General features: G+C 48.6%; 1 protein-coding gene across 1 annotated transcript; it reads left to right on the plus strand.

The window, feature by feature from the left end:
- Window positions 1-443: 443 nt before the first annotated feature.
- VRTN (vertebrae development associated) lies at window positions 444-2,585 on the plus strand. Its single transcript, XM_004262234.2, has one exon. The coding sequence runs from the start codon at window positions 444-446 to the stop codon at window positions 2,583-2,585; it is 2,142 nt and encodes a 713-aa protein (XP_004262282.2).
- Window positions 2,586-15,217: the final 12,632 nt, after the last annotated feature.

The following is a 15,217-nucleotide window of genomic DNA, read 5'->3' on the forward strand; positions in this document are numbered from 1 at the left end:
GTACTTTACTATGTGCCAGGCACTTTTCTAAGGATGAATATATATATAAATATGTGTATGTGTGTATACACTTACATACACTTAGATGTCTCCGTCCTTTACTTTCATTGTCTCATTTATATCCGCAACAGTCCTATAAGGTAGATACTTTTATTATTGTCCCCATTTTAACAGAAAAGGAACCAGAAACACAGAGAGGTTGAGTGACTTGCTCAAGCTAATATCAGAACCAGGATTCAAAGCCATTCTCTAAGGCCAAGCTCTTCCTTTGTACCACTGAGTAATTAAACAAACCCCAGGAGGCACGTAGCCATTACCTGCTATGGGGGGATGGGAATAGATAGATCTTGAAGGAGAAGGCAGAGGAGTGGATAAGGCACCGTTGCTGGGTATCATCTGGGTGCCTTGGCTGACCTCTGCCCTCTCTCCTTTGCCCTGGTAGGATGACATCCCGGGAGCAGCTGGTGCAGCAGGTGCTGCAGGAGCTGCAGGAGGCAGTGGAGTCCGAGGGCCTGGAGGGTCTCGTTGGTGCTGCTCTGGAGGCCAAGCAGGTCCTGTCTTCCTTCGCTCTCCCCACCGGCCGGGAGGGAGGCCCTGGCCCCCAGGTGCTGGAGGTGGACTCGGTGGCCCTGAGCCTGTACCCAGAGGATGCTCCCCGGAACATGTTGCCGCTGGTGTGCAAGGGCGAGGGCAGCCTGCTGTTCGAGGCGGCCAGCATGCTGCTGTGGGGCAACGCGGGCCTCAGCCTGGAGCTGCGGGCCCGCACGGTGGTGGAGATGCTGCTGCACCGGCACTACTACCTCCAGGGCATGATTGACTCCAAGGTGATGCTGCAGGCCGTGCGCTATTCCCTGTGCTCTGAGGAGTCCCCGGAGATGACCAGCCTGCCGTCCACCACGCTAGAGGCCATCTTTGATGCGGACGTCAAGGCCACCTGCTTTCCTAGCAGCTTCTCCAACGTGTGGCACTTGTACGCCCTCGCCTCCGTCCTTCAGCGCAACATCTACTCCATCTACCCCTTGCGCAACCTCAAGATCCGGCCATACTTTAACCGCGTCATCCGGCCCCGCCGCTGCGACCACATGCCCGCCACGCTGCACATCATGTGGGCCGGCCAGCCCCTCACCAGCCAGCTCTTCCGCCACCAGTACTTTGCCCCCGTGGTGGGGCTGGAGGAGGTGGAGGCTGAAAGTACCAGCCCCGGCCTGGCCCCGACTCCCACTGCCCTGGCCCCGCTGCCCCCGCTCGCCAAGACCCTGGAGCTGCTCAACCGGGAACCTGGCCTCAGCTACTCCCACCTCGGTGAGCGCTACAGCATCACCAAGAGCACCTTCTACCGCTGGCGGCGGCAGTCCCAGGAGCACCGGCAGAAGGTGGCCACCCGCTTCTCGGCCAAGCACTTCCTGCAGGACAGCTTCCACCGCGGGGGTGTCGTGCCGCTGCAGCAGTTCCTCCAGAGGTTCCCCGAGATCTCCCGCTCCACCTATTATGCCTGGAAGCACGAGCTCTTGGGCTCTGGCGCCTGCCGGGCCCTGGGCCCCAAGGAGGAGCTGGCCATGGAGGAGCTGGAGAAGCTGCCGGAGCAGCAGGTTGCCAAGGGGCTGGGGTGCTCCTCGTCGGCCATGTCAAGCCCTGGAGTGGTCTTAATGCAGCGGGCCAAGTTGTACCTGGAGCACTGCATCTCCCTGAATACGCTGGTACCCTATCGCTGCTTCAAACGCAGGTTCCCCGGCATCTCCCGGTCCACCTACTACAATTGGCGCCGAAAGGCTCTCCGAAGAAACCCCAGCTTCAAGCCTGCACCAGCCCTCTCGGTAGCCGGGGCTTCCCAGCCAGCATCTGTTGGGGAAGAGGCCTTGCTCCCTTGGAAGGGTGAGGCAGGAGAAGGGGCAGGGAAAGCAACGGGTGGGGGGTCACCTGCCCCCCGGGAGTTCCTACCCCTGAGGATGCCCCTGTCCCGTTGGCAGAGGCGCCTGCGCAGGGCAGCCCGCAAGCAGGTGCTCAGTGGGCACCTCCCTTTCTGTCGCTTCCGCCTCCGCTACCCGAGCCTGTCTCCCTCCACCTTTTGGGTCTGGAAGAGTCTTGCCCGGGGCTGGCCCAGAAGTCTGTCCAAGCTCCAGATACAGGCCCCCAGCTTGGGCAAAGGGGGCATGAAGGAAGCGGAGGAGAAACGGGAGAAAGAAGCTGGTAGGAATGTGACAGCTGCCATGGCCCCACCTGCAGGGACCCTGCAGATGGCGGCTTCTCCAGGAGGGGATCCAGGGAAGGCCCTGGGAGGGCCTTCCAGAGAGGGGGCCCTGCAAGAGGGGGCCACGGCCCAGGGCCAGCCCCCCAGTGGGTCCCTGTCCAGCCACCCTGTGGTGGCAGCAGCGGCGGGTGGCAGGGACGGCCAGGTGCTGGTGATGGACGTGCTCGCCACCACGAAGTTCAAGGCCCAGGCCAAGCTGTTTCTGCAGAGGCGCTTCCAGTCCAAGAGCTTCCCCTCCTACAAGGAGTTCAGCGCCCTCTTCCCCCTCACCGCCCGCTCTACCTACTACATGTGGAAGCGCGCCCTCTACGACGGCCTCACCCTGGTGGATGGCTGACGGGGAGGTATGAAAGGGGCTGGGAGGAAGGAGGACCACTTTGGAGAAGGTCAGAGACCTGAGTTGCACCCCCCTGGCTTGGCCAGGATCCCTTTTGCTCTCACAGCATCGACCCTGAATCCAAGGGCAGCTTCGTGTTGTTTCCCAGCTCCAGGGCAGAGAGAGCCAGAGATCAGCCATCTTGGCCCCCTGCAGAGAGCTACAGGACCAGAGATATTCTCTTCAGTTGTTTACCATTCTTATTTTTATTATTGTGTCTTGGTTTTAGTCTTTTGATTCAAGTGCGTTGGCTGGGCCCCCTTGCTGGCGTTGGAAGCTGTATGTATGTGGGGACCCGAAGCGGGGTTGGTTAGCCAAAGCTGCTTTCAGCTTTTCCCCGGGACAAAAGGAGTATTGTAGCATGGCCGTCTGTCCCATTGGGTAGAATATATGTCTTCAGTTCCTTTTGGGGGTTGGCACACCCCCTTACTCAAAGATGTTTCCCAGAGGAACATTAAGAGATCAGATGTGGAGCAGGTCATGGCTTCTGCCTGGTGCCCCTAAGGGAGAGGGTGCCAGGCTCAGTGTGAGCAGAAGCAGGGATGTAGAGAAAGAACCAAGTTGGCCTCTAGGGGAGCACTGAAGGCTGGCCTGTCCGTTGTGAGGCGTGTGGTAAAGGACTTGTGGAGAGGGCCTTGGATCTCTACTTGCTGGTGCATCTGCTGTGGACCCGGCAGTCCTTGGCCAGCCCGGCTGGCCCTTGGGGACCCCAGTTTTTCTGTTGAGCTCCTCCTCAGAGCCTGTGCCCCATCTCCAGTGAGAGACCACACAGTGACCACGCAGGCAAGAGACTGAATTTGCATTGTCCAAGAGTGAAGTTGGAAAACCAAAGAAATAAAGTGATGTGGTGCTCACAGCCCTTGGTCTCTGGTATTTGTTTTGTCCCACGTGACTGCCCATTCCCACGTTCCCTTTTGGTTTAAGGAGCAGAGAGTGACCATTTCTCTCCCTTGATGTTCCCATGTCCAGGACTTGGAGGATGGAGGGGATTACTCTGGGGTTTCTGCTTAGAACTGGTTATTGACCTTGGGTGTTCTTCCCTCTGGGGGCAGGGCTATGGCTGCCTGGAGAGATACTTCCGAACAATGGGAGAAAACTGGCCAACTCAGTGTGCTCAGAGGTCAGGCCAGCGTGAGGGCCAAAGTCTGTGTCAGGTTTCTATTCAGTCCTTGTGATGCACCCCGGCAGGCTAGGCCCAGCCACAGGTAAGGAAACTGAGCTTCAGTGTGGTTCACTCACACGCCCCCTCCAGCAGGACTGAGTATTAAGGCCAGGCCTTTGCTTGTTGGGATGCCACATCCTTGGGGAAGACGTTCCCTTAGGCCCTTTCTCCCCGTGTCTAGGTATTCTGCAGTAGCTGTCATCCTCATGGTCTTGGGGAGTCATTCTTGGTTCTGCTGTTTTTTGACCCCACATCCAATCCATCAGCGAGTCCTGTTTACTCTGACTTTAAAGTATGCCCAGAATCCTCCCCTTCACGCTGCTGCCACCACCATCTCTCCTGGCCCACATCTCAGGTTCTACCTGCCTCCTCCTTCCACTCTTGTCCCACACAATCCACTCTCGAGGCGCAGCCAGAGAGATCTTTAAGTGAAATCTGATTCTGTTACTTTCCTGTCTGAAAGGTGTCAGTGGCTTCCCTTCACTCTTAGAATTCCATGCACTGCCTTACAAAGTCCTTCATAAACTGGCCCCTGACTATCTTTCCTGCCTCTGGTCCCTCTGTTGCCTTTACCCACCACATCCAGCCACATTGGCTGCCTCTGATCTTGAATGTGCTAGGCTTACTCTCCCTTTAAGAGCCTTCACATCTGTTCCTTTGGCCTAGAGTGCTTTTCCTTGTCCTTCAGATATGAGTCACTGCCGCATATCCCTTCTACATTCTCTACATGGTGCCTATTCCCATGTGTTTTTGTTGTTTATTTGCTTATTTGCATATGTCCCCCCCACCCCCCCACCTCCTTAGGGCATAAACTCCATGAAAAGCAGGGCTCTTCCCTGACTGGCTCACACCCCTGTATTCCCAGCAGGTAGATTAGTTTCTGACACACAGTTGGTGCTACAATTTGTTGAAAGAAGGAATGAATGAAACGGGGCCACTGTGATGTCCTGCTGTTATTCTTTGACATTTGTTTTTTTTAAATCAAACCTAATCCTAACTATTTCTCATTGTCCATATTTCTCCATCCCTGCAGCTACCACCTCATGTAGGCCAGCAGCTGCTCTCATCTCTGATACTTGAATGGTTTCCAAATTGACTCTGCCTCCACTCAAACTATTCCAGCCCCCCCGACAAAGTCCAGAATGATCTCACTGAAACCTAAATCTGACTTGTTACTAGATTTCCCATTACCCTTAGCGCAAAATCCAAACGCTAATGAGGCCCCCCAGCTTGATCCCTACCAACCTCTAGGCTTATTTTTCCCCACTGACCCCTCATGCTGTAGCCCTCACCCAGACTGACCTTGCCTCCTACCTGCTTTTCCAGGAATCATGCAGCATTGTTATGGCATTGTCTCTGCCTGTCTTTCTCTGTGGGGTCTCCACTGAACCCCCAGCGCCGATGTAGTCGCTTGGTAGTCCCTTAACGTTTAGTGAAGAGATTGGACAAGTGATGTTGCTGCCTGGCCTGCGATGGCTACCTACAGCCAGCAGGTGGCACTCTGGTGCAGCAGGAGACAAAGTCTGGGTTCCCAGTAGGAAACAGTATCACGCTGTTTCCAACCACAGCCTACCACCCTTACTGCCTCAGCTCTCAGAGGGTGGCAGCATCTTCCGTCCTGTGAAATGCCCTGGTTGGAGCTCAGATTCTCCTGTTTGCTCCTTTCCTGCACCGTCAGAACCAGAGCAGATCTGATACCTGGAGCAGTGTCTCACAATGGGGTCTAAAAACCACCTGGATCTCAGTCCCTGGGGGAGCTTGTTAGGAGCGTGGACTCCAGGGCTCCACCTGGACCTACTGATTTAGACATTGGAGAAGCAGTATATGCACAGGAGCGAGGTAGTCTGCCTTGCTGTGCCTCACTTTCTCTATAAATGGGATTATAGTAACGCCTATAGCATAGTATGTTGCACGTAGTAATGCTCGGTGAGGATTTACTATTGGTAACAATGATGTCCAGTCTGAGAACCGCTGGGAATCTAATTCCTGTTTTCTAGGAGGAAGCTAATGCCTAAGAAGATTCTTGCTCAAGGTTACTCTCTAGATGATTAAAAACACTCCTGTCCCAAGATGTAAAGTTCCTTTTGTCAGAGGCCAGCTCTGAGCCCAAATCCACAGGGAGACACTTTAGCTTCTGTTGGAAAAGAATTAAGAAAAATGATATGTCAATATTTATTGATTTGGAAAAGGTTTTATAAGTATGGTTATATTATTCTTCTGCAGAAAGCTGTCTCCTTTATAACCTTCTTAGAAAGGCAGAAATACCTAAGCAGTGACCATATTTGCTAAGAATACTTCATGCTGATTTTGAAGTTGACATTTGTTGAAATTATTTGTATTTTTTTGTGCCACTTTCTATCTCAGATGCAAATGTGGAAAGAAATTCCAGTGAAGTGAACAATGTTTGAATAAAGGGAGAAAACAGAATATGTGAGGTTAGCTTCTCACATTTGGTACTGTTGTAAGGTGACAACGGGTTCTAAAATTTTGAACATAAAAGCTTCACCCTAAAAAAACAATCAGGTGAAACATGAATGATTAAAAGAAATTCAGTATCCATATGTTTATCGCCTGGGGCGGGGATCCTCTATTTTGGTGGAGATCATCTTGTCTACCTTGATGCATGGGTTTGCTCCTCAAATATTTCTGAAGTCCAGCACTCAGACCCTTGGGTGACTCTTGGGCCCTGAGCATCACCTCATATCTCACCTGCCTCTCCTGGCTGTTCCACCCTTATCTCAGTCTCACCAACCACCAATCTGGGCTCACCCCCCAACACCCACCAATCTGCTCTTCTCTCAGTGTTTTTTTTTTTACCATGGTTGCTGCCAGAGTCAGGTTATCAGACGAACTGGCCAGAAAGCTGGGTGTCATCCTAGAATTTTCTCTCCTCCACATCTCCATTGCAGAAGGACTGTAGGAACACTGCAGGCTTCCAGTGTTTCCGCATTGCCGGATTATCACAAGGAAGAGAATTTGATTGGTCCAGGCCATTCTCATCCTTTCATCTGAGCACAGCTCTCATGCCAGTTTGCATCTCAAGTCTGGTCCAATCGTCTGTGGCTGAGGTGCTGGATCAAGCCTTGCTCACCAAAGGGGTCTGGCAGATGTAATAGGCTCCTAGCCAGCAACCCATGATAGGCTGAGCCCTGTGCTGTAAGGTGAGGATACAGAACCATCTGACCTCAGCTCGTGTCCTCGTAAAGGCCTTGGTTTACTGGCAGCTGAGATCTGATTCAATACGACAGAGGCTTTCATACGGAATGCAGTGGGGTCACAAGGAAGCATATGCCGGCTTTGGCATCTCATAGCTCATCCGGACCCCCTCCCAACTTGTAGCTTCCTAGGGCCACCTCTTCTCTGAGAAATGTAGGCTGCCTGGGGGTCTCGGAAATGCCTCAATTGCTCCTCAAATGACTCTGGATGCTGGTTGTAAAAACTCACCCCAGTTTGGTGGCTGTCATGGGAGGATGGGAACTGAGGGACAGGCGCCCTGACACAAGGCAGTTGTTAAGGTGGGGCTGGAAGGCCCAGGGGGTGTGGGTGAGGGGAACCTGCTCTGGCCCTGGGTGCTGTCTGCTCATCTCACTGGTCTGACTTCCAGCAGGAAGGTTCTAGTATGATTTCCCCTCCCCAACTGAGGATGCCAGTAGGTTGTCACTAGCAGGTTCCTAAATATTGCCGTTACTGGTTTATCTCACGGAAGGGGAGGAGGAAGCTTTCAGGGAGATGAGAAGCAGCAGAAAGTAGGTTTAACGGTATAAAAAAATTTTCCATGGAAAATGACTTTGAAAATAGCATGAAATCTGCTTAACTCTAGCGGCTCTGCCAGGCAGAGAGAGCTGGAGGGGGACCTAGATCGGAGGGCAGCCAGGAAGAGGTGGGGCAGACAGCGGCTCACGGATGGCCCTCCACTTGCGGAAACCGCAGGGATGGTGGAGGGCGAAAGGCCGCAGGTGATCCTCCCCATGCCTCACCTGGGCTAGACTGCAGCTCCCAGGATGCAGGCTGGTGGGAGGCCAGCAACAGGGAGGAGGGAAAGCACAGGCTGTGGGGAGTCAGGGAGGTATTTGGGGAGCACCTGAGCGCCTTTGCATTCTGCCTGTCCCCAGCCGAGTCTGGCTCAGAAGGGTCAATGCAGTTTTACGGCTCATATGTGTTGACAGTCAGCCAAGCTCAGTTTCTAGACCCCTTGACTTTGGGCAGAGTTCTCTGTTGTCATTTAAGACAGAATTAGGGGACAGCGAGGGGGTATAGCTAGGCTGCATTGCAGTACCCAGGACAGGGGCTGGTGGCTGTGGAGTCCTTCACTCCTCAGACCTCACCTTCGTGGGGACAGGAGGGAGGCTGGTATCTTTGGGATATTCAGTACTTAAAAAAAAAAATTAATTCATTTTTGGCTGCGTCGGGTCCTCACTGCTGCGTGCAGGCTTTCTCTAGTTACGGCGAGCAGGGGCTACTCTTCGTTGTGGCGCGCGGGCTTCTCATTTTGGTGGCTTCTCGTTGTGGAGCATGAGCTCTAGGCATGCAGGCTTCAGTAGCTGTGGCACGTGGGCTCAGTAGTTGTGGCTCGTGGCCTCTAGAGTGCAGGCTCAGTAGTTGTGGCGCATGGGCTTAAGTTGCTCCATGGCTTGTGGGATCTTCCCAGACCAGGGCTTGAACTGTGTCCCCTGCATTGGCAGGCGGGCTCTCAACCACTGTGCCACCAGGGAAGTCCAAGGGATATTCAGTACTTCATTCATTCATTCAGTCAGTCAGTCCACATTTGTTGGGGCCTAGAGGTGAGGGAGAGGAAGTATACAAAGCTTGATAAGACCTAGCGCCCCTTGGAGTGGTTTAGAAACATTGACTATATAACTGGTTCTCAATCCTAAATCCAGAGGTTCTCAGGGGTCCAGTAAGCGTAGTTTGCACTTTTATGTCTTTGTTCAGGATCTTAGATGATAATCTGAAATCATTTTATTAGAGAGATAAAGGCAGAGGCCTTTTACAATGATAAGTTGCCATTGAATGACATCTCAGTGCAATAAGGCTTTGGTTTTTAAAGTCAGTCTCTTGAACCAGGGACTTGTTTTATGTTATGAGCTGTAACAGAGGGAGGCAATGATGCTATGGGGTACAAGGGAGCAAGCCTGCCTCTGCTTGAGGATTGGGGAAAGATTTCTGGAAAAGCCTCTTAAAAGGCTCATAGGATCACCCTGTGGGGGTGAGTCAGGGAGGAAGGAACTGAGGAGAATGAAAGGCCTGGAGCTGGGAAAAACCCCAAGAGAGCAGGATTTTGCTACAGCCGTTGGCCCCGGCACCTCGATGAAGCCCCAAATCATCTAAAAATACCAGCTTCTTAAAAATTACCATGTCATGTTGGTAGCTTGAAAATGGCCACGATGGAGTATTTCCACTGCAGAACCGGCAAATCCTACAAATCAGCCAGATGTGCTGGAGCGCCCTCAGATGTCCTGTGACATCCCTTGGGGTCTTTCCTCTCCCTGGAACACTCTTCCCTAGATCTTTACAAAACTGGCTCTTGTCAGTCCCTTAAGCCAAAGTCATGTCACCTGTTCAGAGAGGCCCTCCCTGATCCCTCCACCTCACTTGAGCCCCGGTCACTATTACCACATCCCTTCATGGCCGTCATCACCGTCTGAAACAGTTGTTTTCTGCATCACTGTCCATCTCCCCCACTGGAATGCAAGCCCCCAGAGAGTGGAAACTCATCTGACTTGTTCATTGCTTTATGCCTCTGACCAGAACAGGGCCTGGCCCATGGTAGGTGCGCAAAAATATTTATTGAACTGTGGAAAGAGTGGGTTTGGAGTGGGAGGCTGCTTCCTCCTGGGCCCTGTGCCAGGGACCCCCTGTGGCTTGCAGTGGAAAGGCTGATGCCAGGTACTGGCCTGCTCTTGGCCAGGCCACACTGGGAATGATACAGGAGAGGGAGGGGGCAGGGGAGGGGGAGGAGGAGGAAAGTCTCTATTGCTTTAGAAGCTCCTGCACGAGGTGGGAATGGGCAAACCCATCAGATCCTTGTCTTAGGGATAGTGTTGCCAGATTCAGCAAATAGAAATAGGAGATGCCCAATTAAATGTTAATTTCAGGTAAACAAATAATGCTTTAGTATAAGTATGTTCTATGCAATATTTGAGACATACACTAAAAAATTATTCATTGTTTATCTGAAATTGAGATTGAACTGGGTGTCCTATATTTTATCTGGCAGCCCTACTCAGAGAGTCAGCAGTGATGTGCTGGCGGGCGCTCCCTGAGCTCTCTGGTCTTAGTATTATCCTCCCCGCTCCAAGCCAAGAGCCTCTCTCTGGGCTGTGGGAGGATGGCAGGGGTCCCCCACCTCCATCTTTCTCCCCATGTATCCAGAGAGGTACTGAGCAGCTTGACTTTGACCACTCTGAGTGGCTTTCACCTGAAGCCCATCTGGAGCGAGCCGTGGGCTGACCGTGGACCTCAATGTGGTTAAACATTACAATCACCTGGGTGCTTTTATTTTTTATTTTTGGCCATGTTGCGCAGCTTGCGGGATCTTAATTCCCCGACCAGGGATTGAACTCGTGCCCCCTGCAGTGGAAGCGTGGAGTCCTAACGACTGGACTGCCTGGGAATTCCCACCTGAGTGTTTTTAAACTGGCTTTGCCCAAGCTCAGTTGCAGGCCAATTCTATCAGAACCTCTGCATGATCTCAGTAACCTGCCTTATGATTTTACCTTCTGAATAGCTCTAAAATCTGCCCACTTCTCCCCACTTCCATCATCATATATTGGACTGTATTATACCCTGAACCAACCTTCCCCAGGTACATTCTAGCCCCTTCTAGTCTGTTCTTCATGCTGCCACAAAGAGGGCTTTTTTGAAACACACGTCACTGAACACGTCACATCCCTTGCTTAAAATCCTTCAAGGCCATACCTTTTTTCTTAGGAAAAAGATCAAAGCAATAAATTTACAGTGGAGAAACGTGACAGACACCAATGAAATCAAGTGATTGAGGTTAGCAATACCAGTAATAAGACATACTACGTCTATGCAATTCTTGCCAGAAATTCATAACCTTGATCTAACCCCGAGAAAACATCAGACAAGCTGAAATTGAGAGACATTGTACATAATAAATGATGAGTACTCTTCAAAGGTCTGAAGTTTATAAAGAATAAAACTGGAACTGTTACAGACTGGAGGAGACTAAGGAGACACAACAAACGATGTAATGTGGACTCTGGACTGGATCCTGGAACAGAAAAATGAGATTAGGGGAAAGTTGGGTGAAATTTTAGTAAGTGCTGTAGTTCAGTTAGTAGTATCGTACCAATGTTATTTTCCTGGTTATGATAACTGTACATACCCATGCAAGCTGTTAATCTTAGGGGGAATTAGGTGAAGGGTAGATGGGAATTCTCTGTACTATTTTTGCAACTTTTCTATAGGTTTAAAAGGATTTCAAAATAAAAAGTTAAAAAGAAAATCCTTTAAGTCTTGTTAAGGTATAAGACTGCTAGAAAATGGATTTTGGGCTTCTGGAAGACCGAGAAAGAGGGAGGTCTAGGGACAGGCCCGTCATGTGGTACCTCTCAATGATACCTGGTAGATGGTCCCTGCTCTCCTTCCTGGTCTATTCTTAAGCAACATTTTATATAGGAGCTATTGTCTCTAAAGTATTGGACTGGGGAATATATGGTGTCAAGCCTACTGGGGGTCTGACTGTGGTCAGCATTTTCAAGTTCCAAGAATTTGATTTTCCAAAGTAGATAGTAAATTCTTGGTAGTCAGGATTGAAACTTAGAACCCCTGGCCTTGTGTCCTGTGGGAATAAACATATCTTTGCAGCCAACAAATAAGTATTCAACAAACTTACTGAGTAACTGCTGTGTGTAAGGTTCTATACTAGGCATCAGATTTGCAAAGATGCATACATGTTCTTACAGTTGATAAGAAAATGTGCTAAGGACATGAACTAGAAATTCACAAAAGAAAATTTCAAATGGTCAATAAACATTTAAATGTGTGGGAAAAAGTATTAGCAGCCTGGAGTATCTTTCATTATGTGAAAATTTCAAGCTCATCTCACTTCACTAGATTTCTTTTCATAGATATTGTTATCTAGATGTAAATATCTGTATGCAAATAAATGAAGAAAATGTAAGGAAAAAAAAAAGAAAGAAAATCCTTAACACAGCCTCAAGGGCTCAGCATTGTCTAGCCCTGGTCTGCCTCTTCCACGGTCTCAGATCACTCTCCCTGACATACAAGCCTTTCACATGCTGTGGCCTTTCAGAGGAAAGATTGTCTCTGCCTGCAATGCTTCCCCGTCGCCCCTTTCCCTGCTCAGACCTCAGAGTTCAACCAATACCCCCCTTCCTGGTCTCTCTCTTTTTTTTAAAATTAAAGTATAGTTGATTTACAATGTTGGGTTAGTTTCAGGTGCACAGCAAAGTGATTCAGTGATTCTTTTTATAAATACATGTATACATACTTATATATATTCTTTTTATACATATATATGTATATATATACATATATATATTCTTTTTCAGATTCTTTTCCCTTATAGATTATTACAAGATACTGAGTATAGTTCCCTGTGCTATATAGTAGGTCCTTGTTATTTATCTATTTTATATATAGTAGTGTGTATATGTTAATCCCAAACTCCTAATTTATCCCTCCCCCTCTTTCCCCTTTGGTAACCATAGGTTTGTGTTCTATGTCTGTGAGTCCATTTCTGTTTTGTAAATAAGTTCATTTGTATCATTTTTTAGATTCCACATATAAACAGTATCATATGATATTTGTCTTTTTCTCTGTCTGGTTTGCTTCACTTAGTATGATAATCTCTAGGTCCATCCATGTTGCTGCAAATGGCATTATTTCATTCTTTTTTTATGGCCGAGTAATATTCCATTGAATATATATACCACATCTTCCCCCTCCCTGGTCTCTTAAGAGCCTTGTCATTCTCTGTTCTCATGGGCTGTCTGCTGGAGCTCTCACTGCAATTCTCATCAGCACAGTAAGGCGGTGGTTCTTGTCCTTAGAATCACCTGGGGAATGGTGAAAACTTCTGGTGACTTTGATGGGAGTGTGAATAGATTTACCCACTTAGGAAAACTGTATGGCAATATCTATTAAAGATATTTAATAGGTGAACATATACATGCCCTATGACCTGGGAATTCTACTCCTAAGTATATACCTGAGAGAATGTAAACATGTTCAGAAAAACATGAAGCATACATTTTTTTTGTTTTTTTGGGTTTTTTTTGCGGTACGCAGGACTCTTACTGTTGTGGCCTCTCCCGTTATGGAGCACAGGCTCCGGACGTGCAGGCTCAGCGGCCATGGCTCACGGGTCCAGCCACTCCACGGCATGTGGGATCTTCCCGGACCGGGGCACAAACCCGCGTCCCCTGCATCGGCAGGTGGACTCTCAACCACTGCGCCACCAGGGAGGCCCACTTTTTTTTTTTAAAATAAATTTATTTAGTTTTGGCTGTGTTGGGTCTTTGTTGCGGTGCGCGGGCTTCTCATTGCGGTGGCTTCTCTTGTTGTGGAGCACAGGCTCTAGGCACGCGGGCTTCAGTAGTTGTGGCACGCGGGCTCAGTAGTTGTGGCTCATGGGCTCTAGAGCAGAGGCTCAGTAGTTGTGGCGCACGGGCTTAGTTGCTCCTGTGGCATGTGGGATCTTCCTGGACCAGGGCTTGAACCCGTGTCCCCTGCATTGGCAGGGAGACTCCCAACCACTGCGCCACCAGGGAAGTTCCAAGCATACATTTAAAACAGCACTTTCATAATACCAAACACCTGGACATAACCTGAATGCCACCATCAGTAGAATGGATAAATTGTGGTAGAGTTACACAATGGAACACCATGCAGTAATGAGAATGAATGATGTACACTATACCCAAAAATACGGATCAACCTCCAAAACAATGTTGAAGTGAGGAAGCTAGATACAAAAGAGGATGATTCCACTTACATAGAGTACAAAACAGACAAAATTAATCTATACTTTTAGAAGTCAGATAGTGGTTATCTTTGCAGGGAGGTAATGATTGAAAGGAGGCATGAAGGGAGTTTCTGGGGTGTTGGAAATGCTATTTCTTAAATTGAATTCTGGATGTGTTCAGCTTGTGAAAAATCAGTCAAACTGTACACTGAAATTTGTGTACTTTATGTATATTTCAATTAAAAGTTAGTAAAATACTGATGCTTGGGTTGAAAAATACCACTAGGGAAACCAATAAGCAAGCTACAGATTGGGAGAAAAATCCTCATAAAACATCTGACAAAAAACTGATACACGGGACATCTCATAAATAGTTGATGGGAAAGGTCTGGAGGTTTCTTTTTTTTTTTAATAGATCTTTTTTGGAGTATAATTGCTTCACAATACTGTGTTAGTTTCTGTTGTACAACAAAGTGAATCAACCATATGCATACACATGTCCCCATATCCCCTGCCTCTTAAGCCTCCCTCCCACCCTCCCTATCCCACCGCTCTAGGTCATTGCAAAGCACCGAGCTGATCTCCTTGTGCTATGCGGCTGCTTCCCACTAGCTATCTATTTTACATTCGGTAGTGTATATATGTCCATGCCACTTTCTCTTCGCCCCAGCTTCCCCCTCCCCCCACCGTGTCTTCAAGTCCGTTCCCTATGTCTACCTCTTTATTCCTGCCCTGCCACTAGGTTCATCAGTACCATTTTTGTTTTTTTTTTAGATTCCATGCATATGTGTTTACATATGGTACATGTTTTTCTGTTTCTGACTTACTTCACTCTGTATGACAGACTCTAGGTCCATCCACCTCACTACAGATAACTCAATTTCATTCTTTTTATGGCTGAATAATATTCCATTGTATATATGTGCCACAGCTTCTTTATCTATTCATCTGTTGATGGACATTTAGGTTGGTTCCATGTCCTGGCTATTGTAAATAGTGCTGCAATGAACATTGTGGTACATGTCTCTTTTTGAATTATGGTTTTCTCAGGGTATATGCCAAGTAGTGGGATTGCTGGCTCATATGGTAATTCTATTTCTAGTTAGTTTTTTTTTTTTGACTTTAGCCACAGTTACTTTATTGAAATTATCCTCATCAGTGTTCACTCATGACTTCTTCTTTTTTTTTTTTAACATCTTTATTGGAGTATACAGCAGAAACTAATACAACACTGTAAAGCAATTATTTTTAGTTTTTTAAGGAACCTCCATACTGTTCTCCATAGTGGCTGTATCAATTTACATTCCCACCAACAGTGCAAGAGGGTTCCCTTTTCTCCACACTCTTTCCAGCATTTATTGTTTCTGGATTTTTTGATAATGGCCATTGTGAACAGTGTGTGGTGATACCTCATTGTAGTTTTGATTTGCATTTCTCTAATAATTAGTGATGTTGAGCATCTTTTCATGTGCCTCT

Source organism: Orcinus orca, chromosome 2 (genome assembly GCF_937001465.1).
Source record: "Orcinus orca chromosome 2, mOrcOrc1.1, whole genome shotgun sequence".
Lineage (NCBI taxonomy): Eukaryota > Metazoa > Chordata > Mammalia > Artiodactyla > Delphinidae > Orcinus > Orcinus orca.